Source organism: Octopus sinensis, linkage group LG17, assembly GCF_006345805.1.
Source record: "Octopus sinensis linkage group LG17, ASM634580v1, whole genome shotgun sequence".
Taxonomy (NCBI): Eukaryota; Metazoa; Mollusca; class Cephalopoda; order Octopoda; family Octopodidae; genus Octopus; species Octopus sinensis.
In genome coordinates this window covers 25,296,386-25,315,110 of record NC_043013.1, presented here as the reverse complement: position 1 = coordinate 25,315,110, position 18,725 = coordinate 25,296,386, and the positions used below count along the sequence as shown (strand labels likewise).

At 42.1% G+C, this 18,725-nt stretch overlaps 1 protein-coding gene across 4 annotated transcripts in view; it reads left to right on the top strand.

Annotated features, from left to right (window-relative positions):
• Positions 1 to 18,725, top strand: part of LOC115220809 (natural resistance-associated macrophage protein 2) — a 76,899-nt gene that overhangs the window by 30,739 nt on the left and 27,435 nt on the right. For all 4 annotated transcript variants that reach the window (XR_005002664.1, XM_029790974.2, XM_029790973.2 and 1 more), the window contains exons 3-5: positions 3,848 to 3,926; positions 6,498 to 6,645; positions 17,104 to 17,242. Coding sequence is in view for 3 of the 4 variants with exons in the window: in XM_029790974.2 (XP_029646834.1) it covers positions 3,848 to 3,926; positions 6,498 to 6,645; positions 17,104 to 17,242 (366 nt within the window). In the remaining variant the exon portion in view is untranslated. The remainder of the gene's footprint in view (positions 1 to 3,847; positions 3,927 to 6,497; positions 6,646 to 17,103; positions 17,243 to 18,725) is intronic.

Here is an 18,725-nt window from a genome sequence, read left to right as displayed (position 1 = left end):
GCCCCTGTGCCGGTGGCATGTAAAAAGCACCCACTATACTCTCAGAGTGATTAGCGTTAGGAAGGACATCCAGCTGTAGAAACACTGCCAGATTAGATTGGAGTATGGTGCTGCCTCCTGGCTTCCCAGACCTCAGTCAAACTGTCCAACCCATGCCAGCATGGAAAACAGATGTTGATGATGATGATGATATATATTTATAAAGCTCTCCAATTCCTAAACACTGTTTGGCACTGATACTGCTGAATTTCTTCTGACTTGGTTGTCTAATAGCGCAACTGAATCAGTATTGTTGATTGTGTTATAAGTTAAAGCTATGACTTCAAAATCTGCCCAGAGTTATCTCTCTTCAGTATTTTCCATTGATAATACCTAAAGAGCTAGAAACAATCTAGGAATCTGACAGGGTACATCACTGGACAGATATGACCTTTTTTACCATAAAAGAGAATTTTTTCTCCATGGTAACTGCAGTAAATTTGCCTTTAGAAGACGAAATACATCACAAACATATTTTAACTAACCTAAAGTTTGCATATATGTATATGTGTGTGCTGGAGAAGACCCGGCAACCCAAATGAGACCATAACCCGTGACCTAAGCCAGCTGTGTAACCAGCTCACTTGTGTGTACCTTTCTTTTGTTGGATACTAAAATTTGCTTGCAATGACCTGTTGAGGCAAGTGAAATCAAATTCGCTGATGTGGCCGATGACAGCACTGCGTGACTGTCACCCGTGCTAGTAGAATGTTAAAGCACCATCCAAGCCCAATTGTTGCCAGGGTTGCTGACTGTGTCCCTTGCCGGTGGCATGTAAAAAAGCACCATTCGAGCATGATCTTTACCAGCATCGCCTTACCGGCACGTGAAAAATAACATGTGAGCGAGGTTGTTGCCAGTGCCACTGGACTGGCTCCTGTGCAGGTGGTACATAAAATACACCATTTGAGCATGGCTGTTGCCACTACTGCTTGACTGGCCTTCATGCCAGTAGCACGGTAAAGCACCCACTACACTCTCAGAGTTGTTGGCATTAGGAAGGGCATCCAGCTGTAGAAAACATGTGCCAAATCAGATTGGAGGTGGTACAGCCATCTAGCTCACCAGTCCTCAGTCAAACCGTCCAACCCATACCAGTATGGAAAATGGACGTTAAATGATGATGATGACAACTAGCTTCTTTCAGTTTCTATCTACCAGTTCCACTCACAAGAGCTTTGGTTGGCTCAAGACTATAGTAGAAGACACTTACCCAAGGTGCCACGCAGTGGGACTGAACCCAGAACCATGTGGTTCATAACCAAGCTACTTACCACACAGCCACTCCTAATCCTATTTATATATATATATATATATATATATATATATATATATATATATATATATAAATAAATAAAAAAAAACCAGCAAGCAAAACATAGCTTCGATAAGAATATATCTTACATAAATTTCTGGTAGAAAGTATTCTGTAAAAAATATTTTTGATAGAATTCTAAATGATATTCAAGCAGAAGTCAATCCTAATGAGTATTAAGCAAGTGGAATAATTAGTTTTTCTGTCAGAATACATCAAAGAAAATCACTGTTGAAGAATTTATGGCTTTCTTAAATACATTAGTAATGTAAATGAAGTGAATTTGTAAGATTCAAAATGAGGTCATATGTTAAACTATTTCATGGTAAAGCAAATCAAATAATACTTCCTGCTATGGAAAAAAAAAGAACATTATTTATGTTTGGTGGATATTTGTCCTCATCTTGTTTGTTGTTAACACAACATTTCAGCTGATATACCCTCCAGCCTTCATCAGGTGTCTTGGGGAAATTTTGAACCTCGGTTCTCATTCCTAAGGTATTTTTCGATGTTAATATTATTATTATTATTCAGATTACTGCTGGCCATACAGCATAGTCGTTAAGAGCACGGGCTACTAACCCCAAGATTCTGAGTTTGATTCTAGGCAGTGACATGAATAATAATAATAATAACATAAAAAAATACCTTAGGATTGAGAACTCAGGTTCAAAATTTCCCCAAGACACCTGATGAAGGCTGGAGGGTATATCAGGTGAAACGTTGTGTAAACAGCAAACGAGATGAGGACAATTATCCGTGAAATGTAAATAATGTACATAATTCCTCATCTTTTACATATAGAACTGCAAAAAAAAAAGGAAGTTTCAGTGAAATTGATTAAAATGTGACTCCCCATGCCTGTGGAATGTAAAAAGCACTATCCAAACATGGTCAATGCCAGCAACCCCTGCCCCAACTTGCTCCTGTGCTAGTAGCATGTAAAAAGCACCATCTGAATGTGGCCAATGCCAGTGCTGCCTGACTGGCCCCCATGCCAGTGGCATGTAAAAAGCATCCACTACATTCTTGGAGTGGTTGGCATTAGGAAAGGCATCCAGCTGTAGGAATATTTCCAGATCAAACTGGAGCTTGGTGCATCCTCCTGGCTTGCTAGTCCTCAGTCAAATCGCCCAACCCATGCCAGCATGAAAAACAGACTATAAATGATGATGATGTAACAGCTGTCGAATTGTTTGTGTATAATATTGTCAAACTAACTTAAAACCTACAAATCATGCTTCTGGCTGAAAGATCCTTGTTTGACTAAGTTCATCATCATCATCTAATATTTATGTTCTCTGCTGGCAATAGGCTGGATTGTTTGATAGGATCCAATAGGCTCTACTGTCTGTTAATTGTATAGTAGCAAAACAAGTTAGCACTATTTTGTTGTGGTGGCATAGTACACTGTGCTATGCCCAAAACATCCAATCACTGCTGGCCATGGAAGGATATATATGACCTAGCAGTGAAGCACAAGTTTTGAAAGGCAATAATCAGTTTCTGAGAAGTCATCAAGATGTAAACACATCAGTTCTTTGTCCAGATGACAAAACATTGTTAAATTAACACCGTTCATACAACTATGGAATTTCTACCTCACCTCACAACCACTTCAAAACTCATTGGATTTTTTAGATTTGCAGCCAAGTACTGAATCTAACTACCTTGATTTTATTAAGAAATTTACTCATGTCTTGCTACACCCTGTTGCCTTAAACACTTATCTCTGATATGCCTACTGCTTTATGTGTGACCATGGAATAAATTGTGATGTTCATTTGCAGAAAAAACCCATTGTCTTCTGATATTTAATAGTACATCCATGTATACATTTTACAATGTTGTCACATCCAAAAACTTAGTGAAAACCTCAAATTGGTGTTACTATGTGATCCTCTATATGAGTAGTCATGTACCTCCTCTGCAGCAAGAAACCTGTTCTGTTCCGGCCCTTTTCTCTCTTACTTTAATCTCCTCTACTCCTCGTCTCCTAACATGAAGTTGCCCACCTCAGGGCTTATGATCCTGCAAGCTTCATGGTGACATGAAAATAAGACCCCAGTAAATATTGTAAAGTAGTTGGCATTAGGAAAGGCATCTAGCTATAAAAAAAATACACTTATATCTGAAACCTTCTTACATACACATTATCCTAACCAATGTGGTATCGTCTTTCCAATTTCCTTCTTGTTACAGTGTGGTTTTTATAGCTAGATGCCTTTCCTAATGCCAACTACTTGCAGGACCTTAAGCCCTGAGGTGGGCAACTTCATGTTAGGAGATGAGGAGTAGAGAAGATTAAAGTAAGAGAGAAAAGGGCCGGAACGGAACAGAACAGGTTTCTTGCTGCAGAGGAGGTACATGACTACTCATATAGAGGATCACATAGTAACACCGATTTGAGGTTTTCACTAAGTATTTAGATGTGACAACATTGTAAACTTCTGTTGATTTTCTATTTTCGTTTCTCTTTTTGATTTTTCATAGTTATTATGGATGTTGTTTTGGTCAACATTCATGGGTTTGATATTACAACTCCTGGCAGCTCGACTTGGATCTGTCACTGGTAATTATATCTCTTTTTATTCATTATATCATTTAATTCTGTCTTTTGTTGTTCCTCATCATTTATTGTTTCGAGTTACAAAAACAAATGATGATAGTAATCTTGGTTTCTAATTTTGGAGCAGGACAGCTGTGTGAAGAAGTGTTGACCTCTAACTGTGGAGGGAACCTGTAGTAGAGGTAGACCCAGGAAGACATGGGATGAGGTGGTGAACTTTGGGCCTCACAGAGGCAATGACTAGTGACTGAGATCTTTGGCGATACATTGCGCTTGAGAAGGCCTGTCAAGCCAAGTGAAATTGTAGTTGTGGCTGATGCTGGTGTCATGTAACTGCACCCATGCTGGTGGCATGTAAAAGGCACCTTCCAAGTGTTCGGCCTCACAGAGGCAATAATTGAGATCTTTGGTATTATGTTGTGCTTGAGAAGACCCATCAAGCCCACCAAAATCACACTTGTGGCAGATACCTGTGGCCCACAAATGGCACCTGTGCTGGTGGCACATAAAAGCAACTATTACATTCTCAAAGTGGTTGGCATTAGAAAGGGCATCCAGCCATAGAAACCATGCCAAATCAAACTGGAGTCTGGTACAGCCTTCCGGCTTACCAGCCCTAGTCAAACTGTCCAACCCATGCCACATGGACAACAGACATTAAATGGTGATGGTGATGGTGGTGGTGGTGATGATGATGTTGATGGGTAAATCAGTGTAACTGACTGGTATTTATTTTATCAAACCTGAAAGGGTAGAAGGTAAAATCAACCTTAGCAGAATTTGAACTCAGAATACAAAGCCAGAAGAAATGCCACTGAGCATTTTGTCCAACATGCCTCTGCCAGTTTGCTGCCTTCAATTAATATCATTCAAATATTGATTTCAAATTTTGGTACAAGGCCAGCAATTTTGGGTGAGGTGGGTAAGTCAGTTATATTAACCCCAATACTCAACTGGTACTTATTTTATCAGGCCCAAGAGGATGAAAGGTAAAGTCATCCTCTGTGGAATTTGAAATTAGAAGTGGCTGAGTTCCTCTTGAGTGTTGGGCCTGACAGAAGCAAAGTGGTTGAGTTCCTTTTGAGTGTTGGGCCTCAGAGAGATAAAGTGACTGAGTTCCTTTTGAGCATGGGGCCTTACAGAGGCAATGACCAATACCTTTGGCATTATGTTGTGCTTGAGAAGAGGACCTATCAAGCCGAACAAAATTGCACTCATAGCAGATATCAATGTCACACAAATTGGCACCTGTGCCAGTGACACATAAACGCACCCCGGTGTCATGCAAATGGCACGTAAAGGTACCAAATACACTCTCGGAGTGGTTGGCTTTAGGAAGGGCATCCAGCTGTAGAAAACCATGCCAAATCAGACTGGAGTCTGGTGTAGCCTTCCAGCGTGCCAGCCCAGTCAAACTGTCCAATCTAAGCCAACAAGGACAACAGATGTTAAATGATGATGAGCTGTGATACCAGTGTCAGTGGCACGTAATAGAACCATTGAAACATGGCCATTGCCAGTGCCGCCCCGACTGGCCTCCGTGCCGGTGGCACGTAAAAAGCACCATTCGATTGTGGCCGTTGCCAGCCTCGTCTGGCACCTGTGCACATAAAAAGCACCCACTACACTCTCGGAGTGGTTGGCGTTAGGAAGAGCATCCAGCTGTAGAAACACTGCCAGATCAGACTGGGTCTGGCACAGCCTTCTGGCTTCCCAGACCCCAGTTGAACCGTCCGACCCATGCTAGCATGGAAAACGGATGTTAAATGATGATGATGATGATAAACATAAAACCAGAAAAAATACTGTGGAAGATAATTATATGAAGCATCTATTCAGCATTTCTAGTTATGGCCAACATGTCTCTATTCCAGAACATTCTGAAATTTCACACCTGAATTATTTCGTTCTACTTTTATTCCAGGTTGTGCTTAAGATTTGTTTGCTCCAATGTTTCTAGAAAACGAAACTTTCACATTGGTTTGTGTTTGGAGTTTTATCTTTTGCTTGTTTCAGTCATTAGACTGTGGTCATGCTGGAGCATCTCAAATAATTCTTAGTCAATTGACCCTAATACCCATTTTTTTAAAGCCTATTATTATTCTGTCAGTCTCTTTTACTGAACTTCTTTATTATGGGGATGTAAACACTGATTGTCAAGCAGTGGGGAGGGCAAACAAACACATATATAAACTGTGTGTGTGTATATATATATATTTATATATATATATATATATATATATATATATATATATATATATATATATATAGAGAGAGAGAGAGAGAGAGAGAGAGAGAGGAGAGAGAGAGAGAAAGAGGCTTCTTTCAGTTTCTGTCTCCCAAACCCACTCACAAGCCATTAGTTGCCCCAGGGTATAGTGGAAGACATTTGCAGTGGGACTGAACCTGGAATGGTGTGGTTGGGAGGCAAGCTTCTTACCAGACAACCACATCCATGCCTAATCATTAATATTTGATAATTGTAAAATAAAAATTGCACCTTTTACAAAGCTCATGCAATATACTCTAAATGTAAAATAAAACTTTCAAATCTTCATTTTTAATATTTTGTAGGAGAGAACTTAGCCCAAGTCTGCAGAAAAGAATATCCCAAATTCCCTCGCCTACTTCTCTGGATAATGATTGAGTTAGCTATTATAGGCAGTGATATTCAAGAAGTCATTGGTTCGGCAATTGCAATTAACCTCCTGTCAAATGGATTGTAAGTTCTTTCAAAATTGTCCTTGGAATTTTCTGAGGGTTTCTCAGCACTTTACTAATTCTAAAATTTCTTCATTTAATATATATAAATATGTACACAATGTAAGACACGTGGCTTAGTGGTTAGAACATTTGGCTCAAGATTGTAAGGTCGTGAGTTCAATTCCTGGCGATGTGTTGTGTCCTTGAGCAAGACATTTTATTTCACGTTGCTCCAGTCCACTCATCTGGCAAAAATGAGTAGTACCTGTATTCCAAAGGACCAGGCTTGTCACGATCTGTAATACGTTGAATCTCCCTGAGAATTACGTTATGGGTACATGTGTCTGTGGAGTACTCAGCCACTTGCATGTTAATTTCACGAGCAAGCTGTTCCATCGATTGTATCAGCTGGGTCCATCGTTGTCGTAACCAATGGAGTGCTCCTTTTATGTACACAATCATGCAGCTATAAAAATCCTGCCATAATAGTCACAGAAGTCTGGTGCTGGCTTCGGCCTGGCTAGCTCTTGTGGTACTGTCCTACTCATGCTAGCATGGAAGAAGATGATGATGATGATGATGATGATGATCTTCACTCCCAAACTAAATTTTTTTGTGTCAAATTATATAAGTATAGATAGGTATAATGAACTTCTTTTCTAGAACAGCTGAACTGCCTCCTCATTATTTTCCTCCAAATATGACCTTGGTCTCTTCAACTTCAGAGTTAATAAGTATCTTGCCTATTATTAACAGTGTCATTCATTTTAATATCGTAGTTGTGGCTAATACCAGTGCCATCTGACTGGTACTTGTGCCGGTGGCATGTAAAAAGCACCATTCAAGCGTTGGGCCTGATGGAGGCAGCGACAGGTGACCAAGGCCTTTGGCAATATACTGTGCTTGTGTAGACCTGTCAAACCAAGTGAAACTGGTGTCAAGTCAGTGGCACATAAAAAACACCCTTACACTTTCAGAGCGGTTGGCATTAGGAAAGGCATCCAAGCGTAGAAACCTTGCCAAATCAGGTCAGAATTTGGTGCAGCTCCCATCCTGGCTTACTAGTTCCAGTCAAATCATCCAACCCATGCCAGCATGGAAAGCAGACGTTAAATGATGATGATCTGTTCTTTTACTATTCTCTCATGTTATTTGCTCCCTTACTGTCAATTATCAGTTATTTGTCATCTCATCATTTTCTGTTTAATCATTTAACGTCCGCTTTCCTTACTGGCATGGGTTGGACGGTTTGACTGAGGGCTGGTGAGCCAGAAGGCTGCATTAGTCTCCAGTCTGATCTGGCAAAGTTTCTACAACCAGATGCCCTTCCTAACGCTAACAACTCTAAGAGTGTAGTGGGTGTTTTTAAATCTTTTATTAATTATTTTATTACCATCCAGTATTTGCTACCTTAAATATGCATGTCTCTCTCTTTCTCTTTCTCTTTTACTTGTTTCAGTCATTTGACTGCGGCCATGCTGGAGCACCGCCTTTAGTCGACCAAATCGACCCCGGGTTTTATTCTTTGTAATCCCAGTACTTATTCTATCGGTCTCTTTTGCCGAACCGCTAAGTGACGGGGACGTAAACACACCGGCATCGGTTGTCAAGCAATGCTAGGGGGACAAACACAGACACACAAACACACACATACATATATATATATATACATATATACGACAGGCTTCTTTCAGTTTCCATCTACCAAATCCACTCACAAGGCATTGGTCGGCCCGGGGCTATAGCAGAAGACACTTGCCCAAGATGCCACGCAGTGGGACTGAACCCGGAACCATGTGGTTGGTTAGCAAGCTACTTACCACACAGCCACTCCTGCGCCTATACTGTGCTTGTGTAGACCTGCGTCTATATAGATTCTTTTCTCTCATTAATACTACACTTCTTTTCCCTGGATCTTTCTGCCTAGAAAATACACCTTGCTTGAGGTGACTGTAAATAAAGGAAAATGTTCTTGGTCAGTGTTATTATTCTCTTAGGAAGGTCAAGGATTACATCTCACTCGCATATACCATTAGAAATTTTTTTTTTTGTTTCTATGACCAAATGTCCTTCCTTCTTATTGTGCACCACGTTACAAAGTGTAATAGTTTCATTTTATTGTGGCACCAGCACTAAAAAAGTTGTCTTCTATTTGACAAGATTAAAAAGTCCCCTCCTACAGTGTCTCCATTTGTCGCTTCATCATCCCCAGAGGGTTGCCTCACCCCTAGCAAGAGAGTTCCATTTTCCCTGCATTGTCCCCATTCATTTTTTTCTTTCCCACATGACTATTTGGGAAAAGATCTGCAATGACAGGACGAAAGACAAGAAAATAATGAGAACTGGGCTGATAGTAGTAAGATGTTAGAAGTTAACTTCATAAAAGAGTGAAGAAATGATAATCAGTTATATGATGATGATCATCATCATCGTTTAACGTCCGTTTTCCATGCTAGCATGGGTTGGACGGTTCAACTTGGGTCTGGGAAGCCAGAAGGCTGCGCCAGGCCCAGTCTGATCTGGCAGTGTTTCTACAGCTGGATGCCCTTCCTAACGCCAACCACTCCGTGAGTGTAGTGGGTGCTTTTTACGTGCCACCTGCACAGGTGCCAGACGAGGCTGGCAAACAGCCACGATCGGATGGTGCTTTTTACGTGCCACCGGCACGGAGGCCAGTCGGGGCGGTGCTGGCAACGGCCACGTTCGGATGGTTCTCTTATGTGCCACCGGCACTGGTATCACAGCTACAATTTCCATTGATGTTGATCGATTTTGATTTTGATTTTGATTTTCACTTGCCTCAACAGGTCTTCACTAGTAGGGTGTGTCATGATAAAGAGATTGGATAGAAGCAGTGACTGAGAGGGAGATAGGGGAGAGAGATGAAAGAGGAAAGAGTAATGGAAGAGAGAGAGAAAGCTACATGATAATTGTTGGCAAGGGGAGTGAAGAGAAACAGTGTAAGCAGTGTATTGAAAGAAGAGAGGAAGTACTATGACTGAGTGAGTGAGTGAGTGAGAGAGAGAGAGAGAAAGTGATAGCAATAAAGACAGATGATGGCAAGGTAGTAAGGACTGAATATATTTGCCCATGTTTGCATTTTGTTTACTGAACTGAAAACTGTGTTGTTTATGTTGTATCCTGTGACTTAGCAGTTCAACAACTAAAAGGTGTAAAATGAGAACCAGATTTTAGCAAGTAGTGTTATTGATTTCATTGACTAAACCTTTGAATGCAGTACCCCAGGAAGGTCACAGTCTAATGGTTGAAACCAGTAAACAAATGAGTGTGTGTGTGTTTGTCTCTCTCTCTCTCCTCTCTCTCTCTTATATATATATATTATATATATATATATATATATAAAATAAGGATAAAATCATTAATTTAAAAATAATATAACAATTTTATCAAGTGGTCAGCATGCAAAAAATAACCTTCAAAGGTAATAATTATTAAAATTATAAATTAGGGTATCTACGAGATACCACCATGCTGAAAATAGCAGCCATGATCTGACTTTAAAACTACCTAAATTGTTCATATATCAACACGGAGAGAAAACAAAAGAGACAAGATGAAACTAGTAAAAATTACTGGATAATTCTAGATCCAGATTTCTGGCTTTGCATTTATGAATGCTTTGCCTCGTCAGTAGAATACACACAGAAGATAAACATAAATATATATATATATATATATATATATATATAAATACAACATACGAATACTTACATATACGAACATATACCTACATATATATGCACGTATGCATCATGACCAGTTCAAAATATATATATATATATATATATGATAAAATGATAATGATGATAATGATAATAATGATAATAATGATAATAATAATGATAATAATAATAATCATCATCATCATCATCATCATTTAACGTCTGCTTTCCATGCTAGCATGGGTTGGACGGTTAAACTGAGGTCTGGGGAGCCCGAAAGCTGCACCAGTCCAGTCAGATCTGGCAGTGTTTCTACAGCTGGATGCCCTTCCTAACGCCAACCACTCCGAGAGTGTAGTGGGTGATTTTATGTGCCACCGACACAGGTGCCAGACGAGGCTGGCAAACGGCCACGCTCGGATGGTGTTTTTATGTGCCACCGACACAGGTGCCAGACGAGGCTGGCAGACGGCCACGCTCGGATGGTGTTTTTTATGTGCCACCGACACAGGTGCCAGACGAGGCTGGCAGACGGCCACGCTCGGATGGTGTTTTTATGTGCCACCGACACAGGTGCCAGACGAGGCTGGCAGACGGCCACGCTCGGATGGTGTTTTTTATGTGCCACCGACACAGGTGCCAGATGAGGCTGGCAAACGGCCACGATCGGATGGTGCTTGTTACGTGCCCACAGCACGGAGGCCAGTCGATGCGGTACTGGCTACGGCCACGTTCGGATGGTTTTCTTATGTGCCCCGTGCCACCGGCACTGGTACCACAAAGATACAAATTCCATTGATGTTCATCTATTTTGATTTGTTTTGATTTTCGCTTGCCTCAGCAGGTCTTCAGAAGTGTCACAAGAAGGAAGGTATGCACAGGTGGACTGACTACGTCCCAGGTAGGGGCCATGGGTTATGGCCTGACTAGTCTTGCCGGGTCTTCGGATGGTGTTTTTATGTGCCACCGACACAGGTGCTAGATGAGGCTGGCGAACGGCCACGATCGGATGGTGTTTGTCATGTGCCAACCGCACTGACTACAGCACTGATGGATTTCTTGTGTGCCACAGGCACTGGTACCACAAGATACAATTCCATTGATGTTCATCTATTTTGTCTATTTTGATTTGATTTGATTTTCACTTGCCTCAACCGGTCTTCACAAGTGTCACAAGAAGGAAGGTATGCACAGGTGGACTGACTAGTCTTGCCGGTCTTCGGAAGGTGTTTTTATGTGCCACCGACACAGGTGCCAGATGAGGCTGGCGAACGGCCATGATCGGATGGTGTTTGTTACGTGCCCACAGCACGGAGGCCGGTCGATGCGGAACTGGCTACGGCCACGTTCGGATGGTTCTCTTGTGTGCCACCGGCACTGGTACCACAAAGATACAGATTCCATTGATGTTCATCTATTTTGATTTGTTTTGATTTTCACTTGCCTCAACAGGTCTTCACAAGTGTCACAAGAAGGAAGGCATGCACAGGTGGACTGACTACGTCCCAGGTAGGGGCCATGGGTTATGGCCTGACTAGTCTTGCCGGGTCTTCGGATGGTGTTTTTATGTGCCACCGACACAGGTGCTAGATGAGGCTGGCGAACGGCCACGATCGGATGGTGTTTGTCATGTGCCCACAGCACGGACCAGTCGATGCGGTACTGGCTACGGCCACTTTCGGATGGTTTTCTCTTGTGTGCCACCAGCACTGGTACCACAAAGATACAAATTCCATTGATGTTCATCTATTTTGATTTGTTTTGATTTGATTTTGATTTTGATTTTCACTTGCCTCAACAGGCCTTCACAAGTATCACAAGGAGGAAGGTATGCACAGGTGGACTGACTACGTCCCAGGTAGGGGCCATGGTTTATGGCCTGACTAGTCTTGCCGGGTCTTCGGAAGGTGTTTTTATGTGCCACCGACACAGGTGCTAGATGAGGCTGGCGAACGGCCACGACCGGATGGTGTTTGTTATGTGCCCACAGCACAATGGCCAGTGATGCAGTACTGACTACGGCCACGTTCGGATGGATTCTTGTGTGCCACCGGCACTGGTACCACAAGCGGTACTGACTACGGCCACGTTCGGATGGATTCTTGTGTGCCACCGGCACTGGTACCACAAGGATACAAATTCCATTGATGTTCATCTATTTTGATTTGATTTGATTTTCACTTGCCTCAGCAGGTCTTCACAAGTGTCACAAGAAGGAAGGTATGTACAGGTGGACTGACTACGTCCCAGGTAGGGCCCACGGGTTATGACCTGACTAGTCTTGCCGGGTCTTTGGATTGTGTTTTTATGTGCCACCATGTTCCCACAGCACGGAGGCCAGTCGATGCGGTACTGGCTACGGCCACGTTCGGATGGTTTTCTTGTGTGCCATAGGCACTGGTACCACAAGATACAAATTCCATTGATGTTCATCTATTTTGATTGATTTTCACTTGCCTCAGCAGGTCTTCACAAGTGTCACAAGAAGGAAGGTATGCACAGGTGGATCGACTACGTCCCAGGTAGGGGCCACGGGATATGGCCTGACTAGTCCTGCTGGGTCCTCTCATGCACAGCACACTTCCATAGGACTCGGTCTTCAGTCATTTCCTTGTTGAGACCTAAAGTTCGAAGGTCGTGCTTCACCACCTCGTCCCAGGTTTTCCTGGGTCTACCTCTTCCACAGGTTCCCTCAACTGCTAGGGTGTAGCACTTTTGCACACAACTATCTTCAGCCATTCTCGTCACATGACCATACCAGCGCAGCCGTCTCTCTTGCACACCACAACTGACACTTCTTAGGTTCAACTTTTCTCTCAAAGTACTTACACTCTGACGATTATGAACACTGACATTACACATCCATCGGAGCATACTGGCTTCATTTCTTGCAAGCTTACGCATATCCTCAGCTGTCACGGCCCATGTTTCACTACCATGTAGCATGGCTGTACGTACACACGCATCATATAGTCTGCCTTTTACTCTTAGCGAGAGGCCTTTTGTCACCAGCAGGGGTAAGAGCTCTCTAAACTTTGCCCAGGCTATTCTTACTCTAGCAGTTACACTTTCAGCACACCCACCCCCGCTACTGACTTGGTCTCCTAGGTAGCGGAAGCTATCAACTACTTCTAGTTTGTCTCCCTGGAACGTGGTAGAAGTTGGTCTCTGCACATTTCCAGTGTTCATTTCTCCTGAGCATCTGCCACAGACAAAAACTATTTTCTTAGTTAGCCTTCCTTTGACATTGCTGCACCTCTTATGTGTCCATAGCTTACACTTGGTGCACCTTATAGAGTTTCTACCTACACCTTTTTTACAGATCGAGCAGGGCCATCTACCTGAAGTCGTTTGTGGTTGGTCCACTTTCCTACTTATTAGGACTTTGGTTTTGGCTAGGTTGATTCTAAGGCCCTTCGATTCTAATCCTTGTTTCCACACCTGAAACTTCTCCTCCAGTTCTGATAGTGACTCAGCAATTAGAGCAAGGTCATCAGCATATAGGAGCTCCCAGGGGCATCCTGTCTTAAATTCTTCCGTTATTGCCTGGAGGACTATGATAAATAGGAGGGGACTGAGGACTGAACCTTGGTGGACCCCAACCTCTACCCGGAATTCTTCACTATACTCGTTGCCAACCCTCACCTTACTAGCTGCGTCTCTGTACATGGCTTGCACAGCTCTCACTAACCATTCATCTATCCCTAGTTTCCTCATTGACCACCAGATAAGGGATCGGGGGACCCTGTCAAAGGCTTTCTCTAAGTCAACAAGAGCCAGGTACAAGGGCTTACCTTTGGCTAGGTATTTCTCCTGCAGCTGTCATCATCATCATCATCATCATCATGTAACGTCCGCTTTCCATGCTAGCATGGGTTGGACGGTTCAACTGGGGTCTGGGGAGCCCGAAAGCTGCACCAGTCCAGTCAGATCTGGCAGTGTTTCTACAGCTGGATGCCCTTCCTAACGCCAACCACTCTGAGAGTGTAGTGGGTGATTTTATGTGCCACCGACCAGGTGCCAGACGAGGCTGACAAACGGCCACGCTCGGATGGTGTTTTTATGTGCCACCGACACAGGTGCCAGACGAGGCTGGCAGACGGCCACGCTCGATGGTGTTTTTATGTGCCACCGACACAGGTGCCAGACGAGGCTGGCAGACGGCCACGCTCGGATGGTGTTTTTATGTGCCACCGACACAGGTGCCAGACGAGGCTGGCAGACGGCCACGCTCGGATGGTGTTTTGGTGTTTTTATGTGCCACCGACACAGGTGCCAGATGAGGCTGGCAAACGGCCACGATCGGATGGTGCTTGTTACGTGCCCACAGCACGGAGGCCAGTCGATGCGGTACTGGCTACGGCCACGTTCGGATGGTTTTCTTATGTGCCACGTGCCACCGGCACTGGTACCACAAAGATACAAATTCCATTGATGTTCATCTATTTTGATTTGTTTTGATTTGATTTTGATTTTGATTTTCACTTGCCTCAACAGGTCTTCACAAGTGTCACAAGAAGGAAGGTATGCACAGGTGGACTGACTACGTCCCAGGTAGGGGCCATGGGTTATGGCCTGACTAGTCTTGCCGGGTCTTCGGATGGTGTTTTTATGTGCCACCGACACAGGTGCTAGATGAGGCTGGCGAACGGCCACGATCGGATGGTGTTTGTCATGTGCCCACCGCACTGACTACGGCACTGATGGATTTCTTGTGTGCCACAGGCACTGGTACCACAAGATACAAATTCCATTGATGTTCATCTATTTTGTCTATATTCCTGTCTTACCAGGAATATAGCATCAGTAGTACTTTTCCCTGGCACGAACCCAAACTGTATATCATCTAAGCTAACTCTCTCTCTAATTAACTGGGCTATAACCCTCTCCGTAACCTTCATTACCTGATCCAACAGCTTGATGCCCCTGTAGTTATTTGTATCTAGGGCATCGCCTTTACCTTTGTAGCAGTTGACTATTATGCTGCTACACCAGTCATTGGGTATGACTCCTTCGTGTATCACCTGGTTAACTATACGGGTGACTTATATATTATTGTTGTTCTCTTGTCCACCTTTGTGTCTCTATCTGTCCGAATGTTTTAATGCCCTCTGTTGCGTTTTTGTTCCATTTTGATATTCATATACATACACACACACACAGAGGTTGCAGTGAATAAACTGTCGTCTAAATTACACAAAAATGAAAATAACACTGACATCTCATTTTAACAGATATATTTAGCAAAATTACATAAAAATACCTTGAAATATTAAAGAGTAAATTTATTCAATAAAATTGCCATTGGCTTCAGCCACAGCCTCCAAACGGCTTCAAAATCTCCTGTAACTCTTCTGGATGGTTTCCTTATTTAAGTTGGTGAAAGCTGCCATAATTCTTGCCTTCAGTTCATTTTTGGTGTTAGAAGGAGTTTTGTTGGTCTCTTGCTCAACTGCACCCCACACATAATAATAAAGGGAGATCCAGTCTGGGGAGTTAGGTGACCAGATGATAGGGGTGATGTGGTTGCAGAAAATGTCTGACAGCCATGTCAGTGTTCTTCTGCTTGTGTGGCATGGTGCAGAGACCTGTTGCCAAACATAGGGTCTTCCAGCAGCCACCATCTTTCACCCAGAGCTGCACTACCTCTTCCAGGCGCTTGATGTAGGCCTCCATGTTGAGTCTGAGGCCATGTGAGAAGGTGACTGGAGGCATAGCATTGCCATCACTAGTGATCATTCCAAACACCATGCTGTTGACTGGATATTTGATTTTTATCACTCTCTGTACATATTTTAGGGACATCACAAGCCAATGGTTGTGTTCACCATCAATTTGTATTAGAACTTCCAGCACTAATGGCAAGCAGTACAGCATGTTGTTTCCAAATTTCTAGCAGAGTGAATTGCATCATGGTGTTGTTTTTTTCACAGATAGTGCCCAACTGACCCTACTATACTATGTAGTCGACAAAATCAAAAACAATGTTCATGCACAAAATTAGAAATATAAAATGGCACCCTATATATATGTACACACACACACACTCTCTCTCTCTCTCTCTCTCTCTCTCTCTCTCTCTCTCTCTCTCACACCTATGCACACATAGTTTCCCTAGAGCTGGCAGCTATTAGAAGGGAAATAATCATTTCTTTATAATTTGAGGCAGGATTAAAAATCAGACTTTGAAATTAAGGAATTATAAGCAAAAGATATATAGAATTCACATATTTAACTTATTTTTATTACAAAATTCAGTTTCTAATTGGTGGTAATCATGTATAGCACTATTTCGTTCTCTTTAGAAATGGTCAGCATGATTTAACCTGTTATTTATTAGTTAAATAAAGATTTTATGAAGTGAGACATTATATCAGCCCTTTTGTTACTAAATTTCTCTTGAAATGCACTGCCATTGTTATGTTGTTGTTTGGAAAGTGAGTAAACATGAAGTTTTGGTGGCAGATTTTAATTTAAATCATTTAAGATAGGAAATTTGTACCAAATGCTTAAGGGTGATGTCAGGCAGATTGGTATCAAAAGGGTTAAAGCTGAAAACAATTATATTCTGAGGGAAATTCAAGGAATGTATTTTGTTTTCTTTTTCTTTTCATAGAATGTTAATAATATAAGAATTGAGAGAAAAGAGAGAACATTCTTAGTGTTTGCATACAGAATATAGCTATTTCCAGATAGATAGGCACTCACATATGTAACTGCATACACATATTTATTTGTGTACAACTGTATGTTTTTAACACCTTTGTAATTATGGGCTTTTTTTTCTTTCTCAGGGTTCCAATATGGGGCGGTGTTTTAATCACTGGTTTGGACACATTCACTTTTTTATTCCTGGAAAATGCAGGACTGAGAATACTGGAAGGTTTCTTTGGTCTACTAATCTCTATAATGGCAGTGTGTTTCATGTACCTGGTATGTTACATTTTATTTGAGCATCATCATCATCATCGTTATCATTATTTAACATGTATTTTCCATGCTGGCATGGATTGGATGGTGTGACAGGAGCTGGCAAGCGTAAAAGTTGCTTCAGGCTCCAGTTATCTTTTTAGGCATGTTTTCTATGCTGGATGCTCTTCCTAACACCAGACTGTACTGGCTGCTTCTTATGTGACACCAGTGCTTTATATGTGGCACCAGCATAGCCAATTGAAAGTCATGCTAGTCTATAGATTAAATTAAGGCAACATTTAATAGAAGGAAACTATGCAAGTCATATTTCTGAAGGTTTAAATTAAATATGTATAATTTAATTTTGCTTGATTTATAACCAGATGTAGCCTCAAGTTTGGAATAAAAAATATTTCAAGTAGGATTGTTTGTCAGAGGACGTATTTTGATTGGCTACATGTATAAAATTTAGATAAAGAGAGAGTAGTATGGAGTTTAAGGTCACAAAATGAACTTTGGCTGTGTATATACATCATCTCATTTCAGCTGATCTATTAGTCAGACCAAACAAACACATCTTCAACTCTTGCCTCAGTCCATAGCCGTGTATCTCCACTGCAGCAAGTCACCTGTTTCTGTCCCCACTTCATCATCTGGCACAAAGCCACCTCCCTCAATACCACCACCACCCCTCTCAGTTGAGGGGTCTTTGTCTTACAAGGTAATGGGTGTCCTCACTGGTGCTGGTGCTATATGAAGATCACCCAGTACACTCTGTGAAGTGGTTGGTGTTAGGAAAAGCAGACAGTGGAGCTTGGCACAGTCCTCTGGCTTGCCAGCTTCTGTTGACCCATGTCAACACAGAAAACGGATTTTAATTGGTGATGGTGATGATGATGTTAATTGTAGGTGTATATTCTATTTAGTTGTTTTTGTAGCATCTGTGTGTGTTTGTGTGAAATTACATTGTTATTGGCAAGAGTCTGATCTTAATACTTTTCTTCAAGAACAACTTCTAGGTTTTTGACAGTTTAGGACATACTTACCTCGCAATTGTTGTTCTTACATTTTTTTTTTATTCCTGCTAAACATTTCAGCTATCCCCTGGCTGGCTCATGTGCCGGTGGCATGTAAAAAGCACCAACTACACTCTCGGAGTGGTTGGCATTAGGAAGGGCATCCAGCTGTAGAAACACTGCCAGATCAGATTGGAACCTGGTGCAGCCGCTGGCTCTCCAGACCTCAGTCAAACTATCCAATCTGTGCCAGCATGGAAAACAGACACTAAACGACAATGACGGCAGTGACAGCCAAAAATATTTGAAAATATCAATGACTTTTAGTTGCAGTCTAGATTTTGAGTTAATGATCACTAGATCTCGCTCATTATGAATTAATTACATCAGTTGCATTTTCTTATTATTAATGAAGAGACTAAATTCCTTGGTTTCCCTCCCTAACACTTCTTGTGTTTTATATATTTCTCCTGATATAACCCAATATC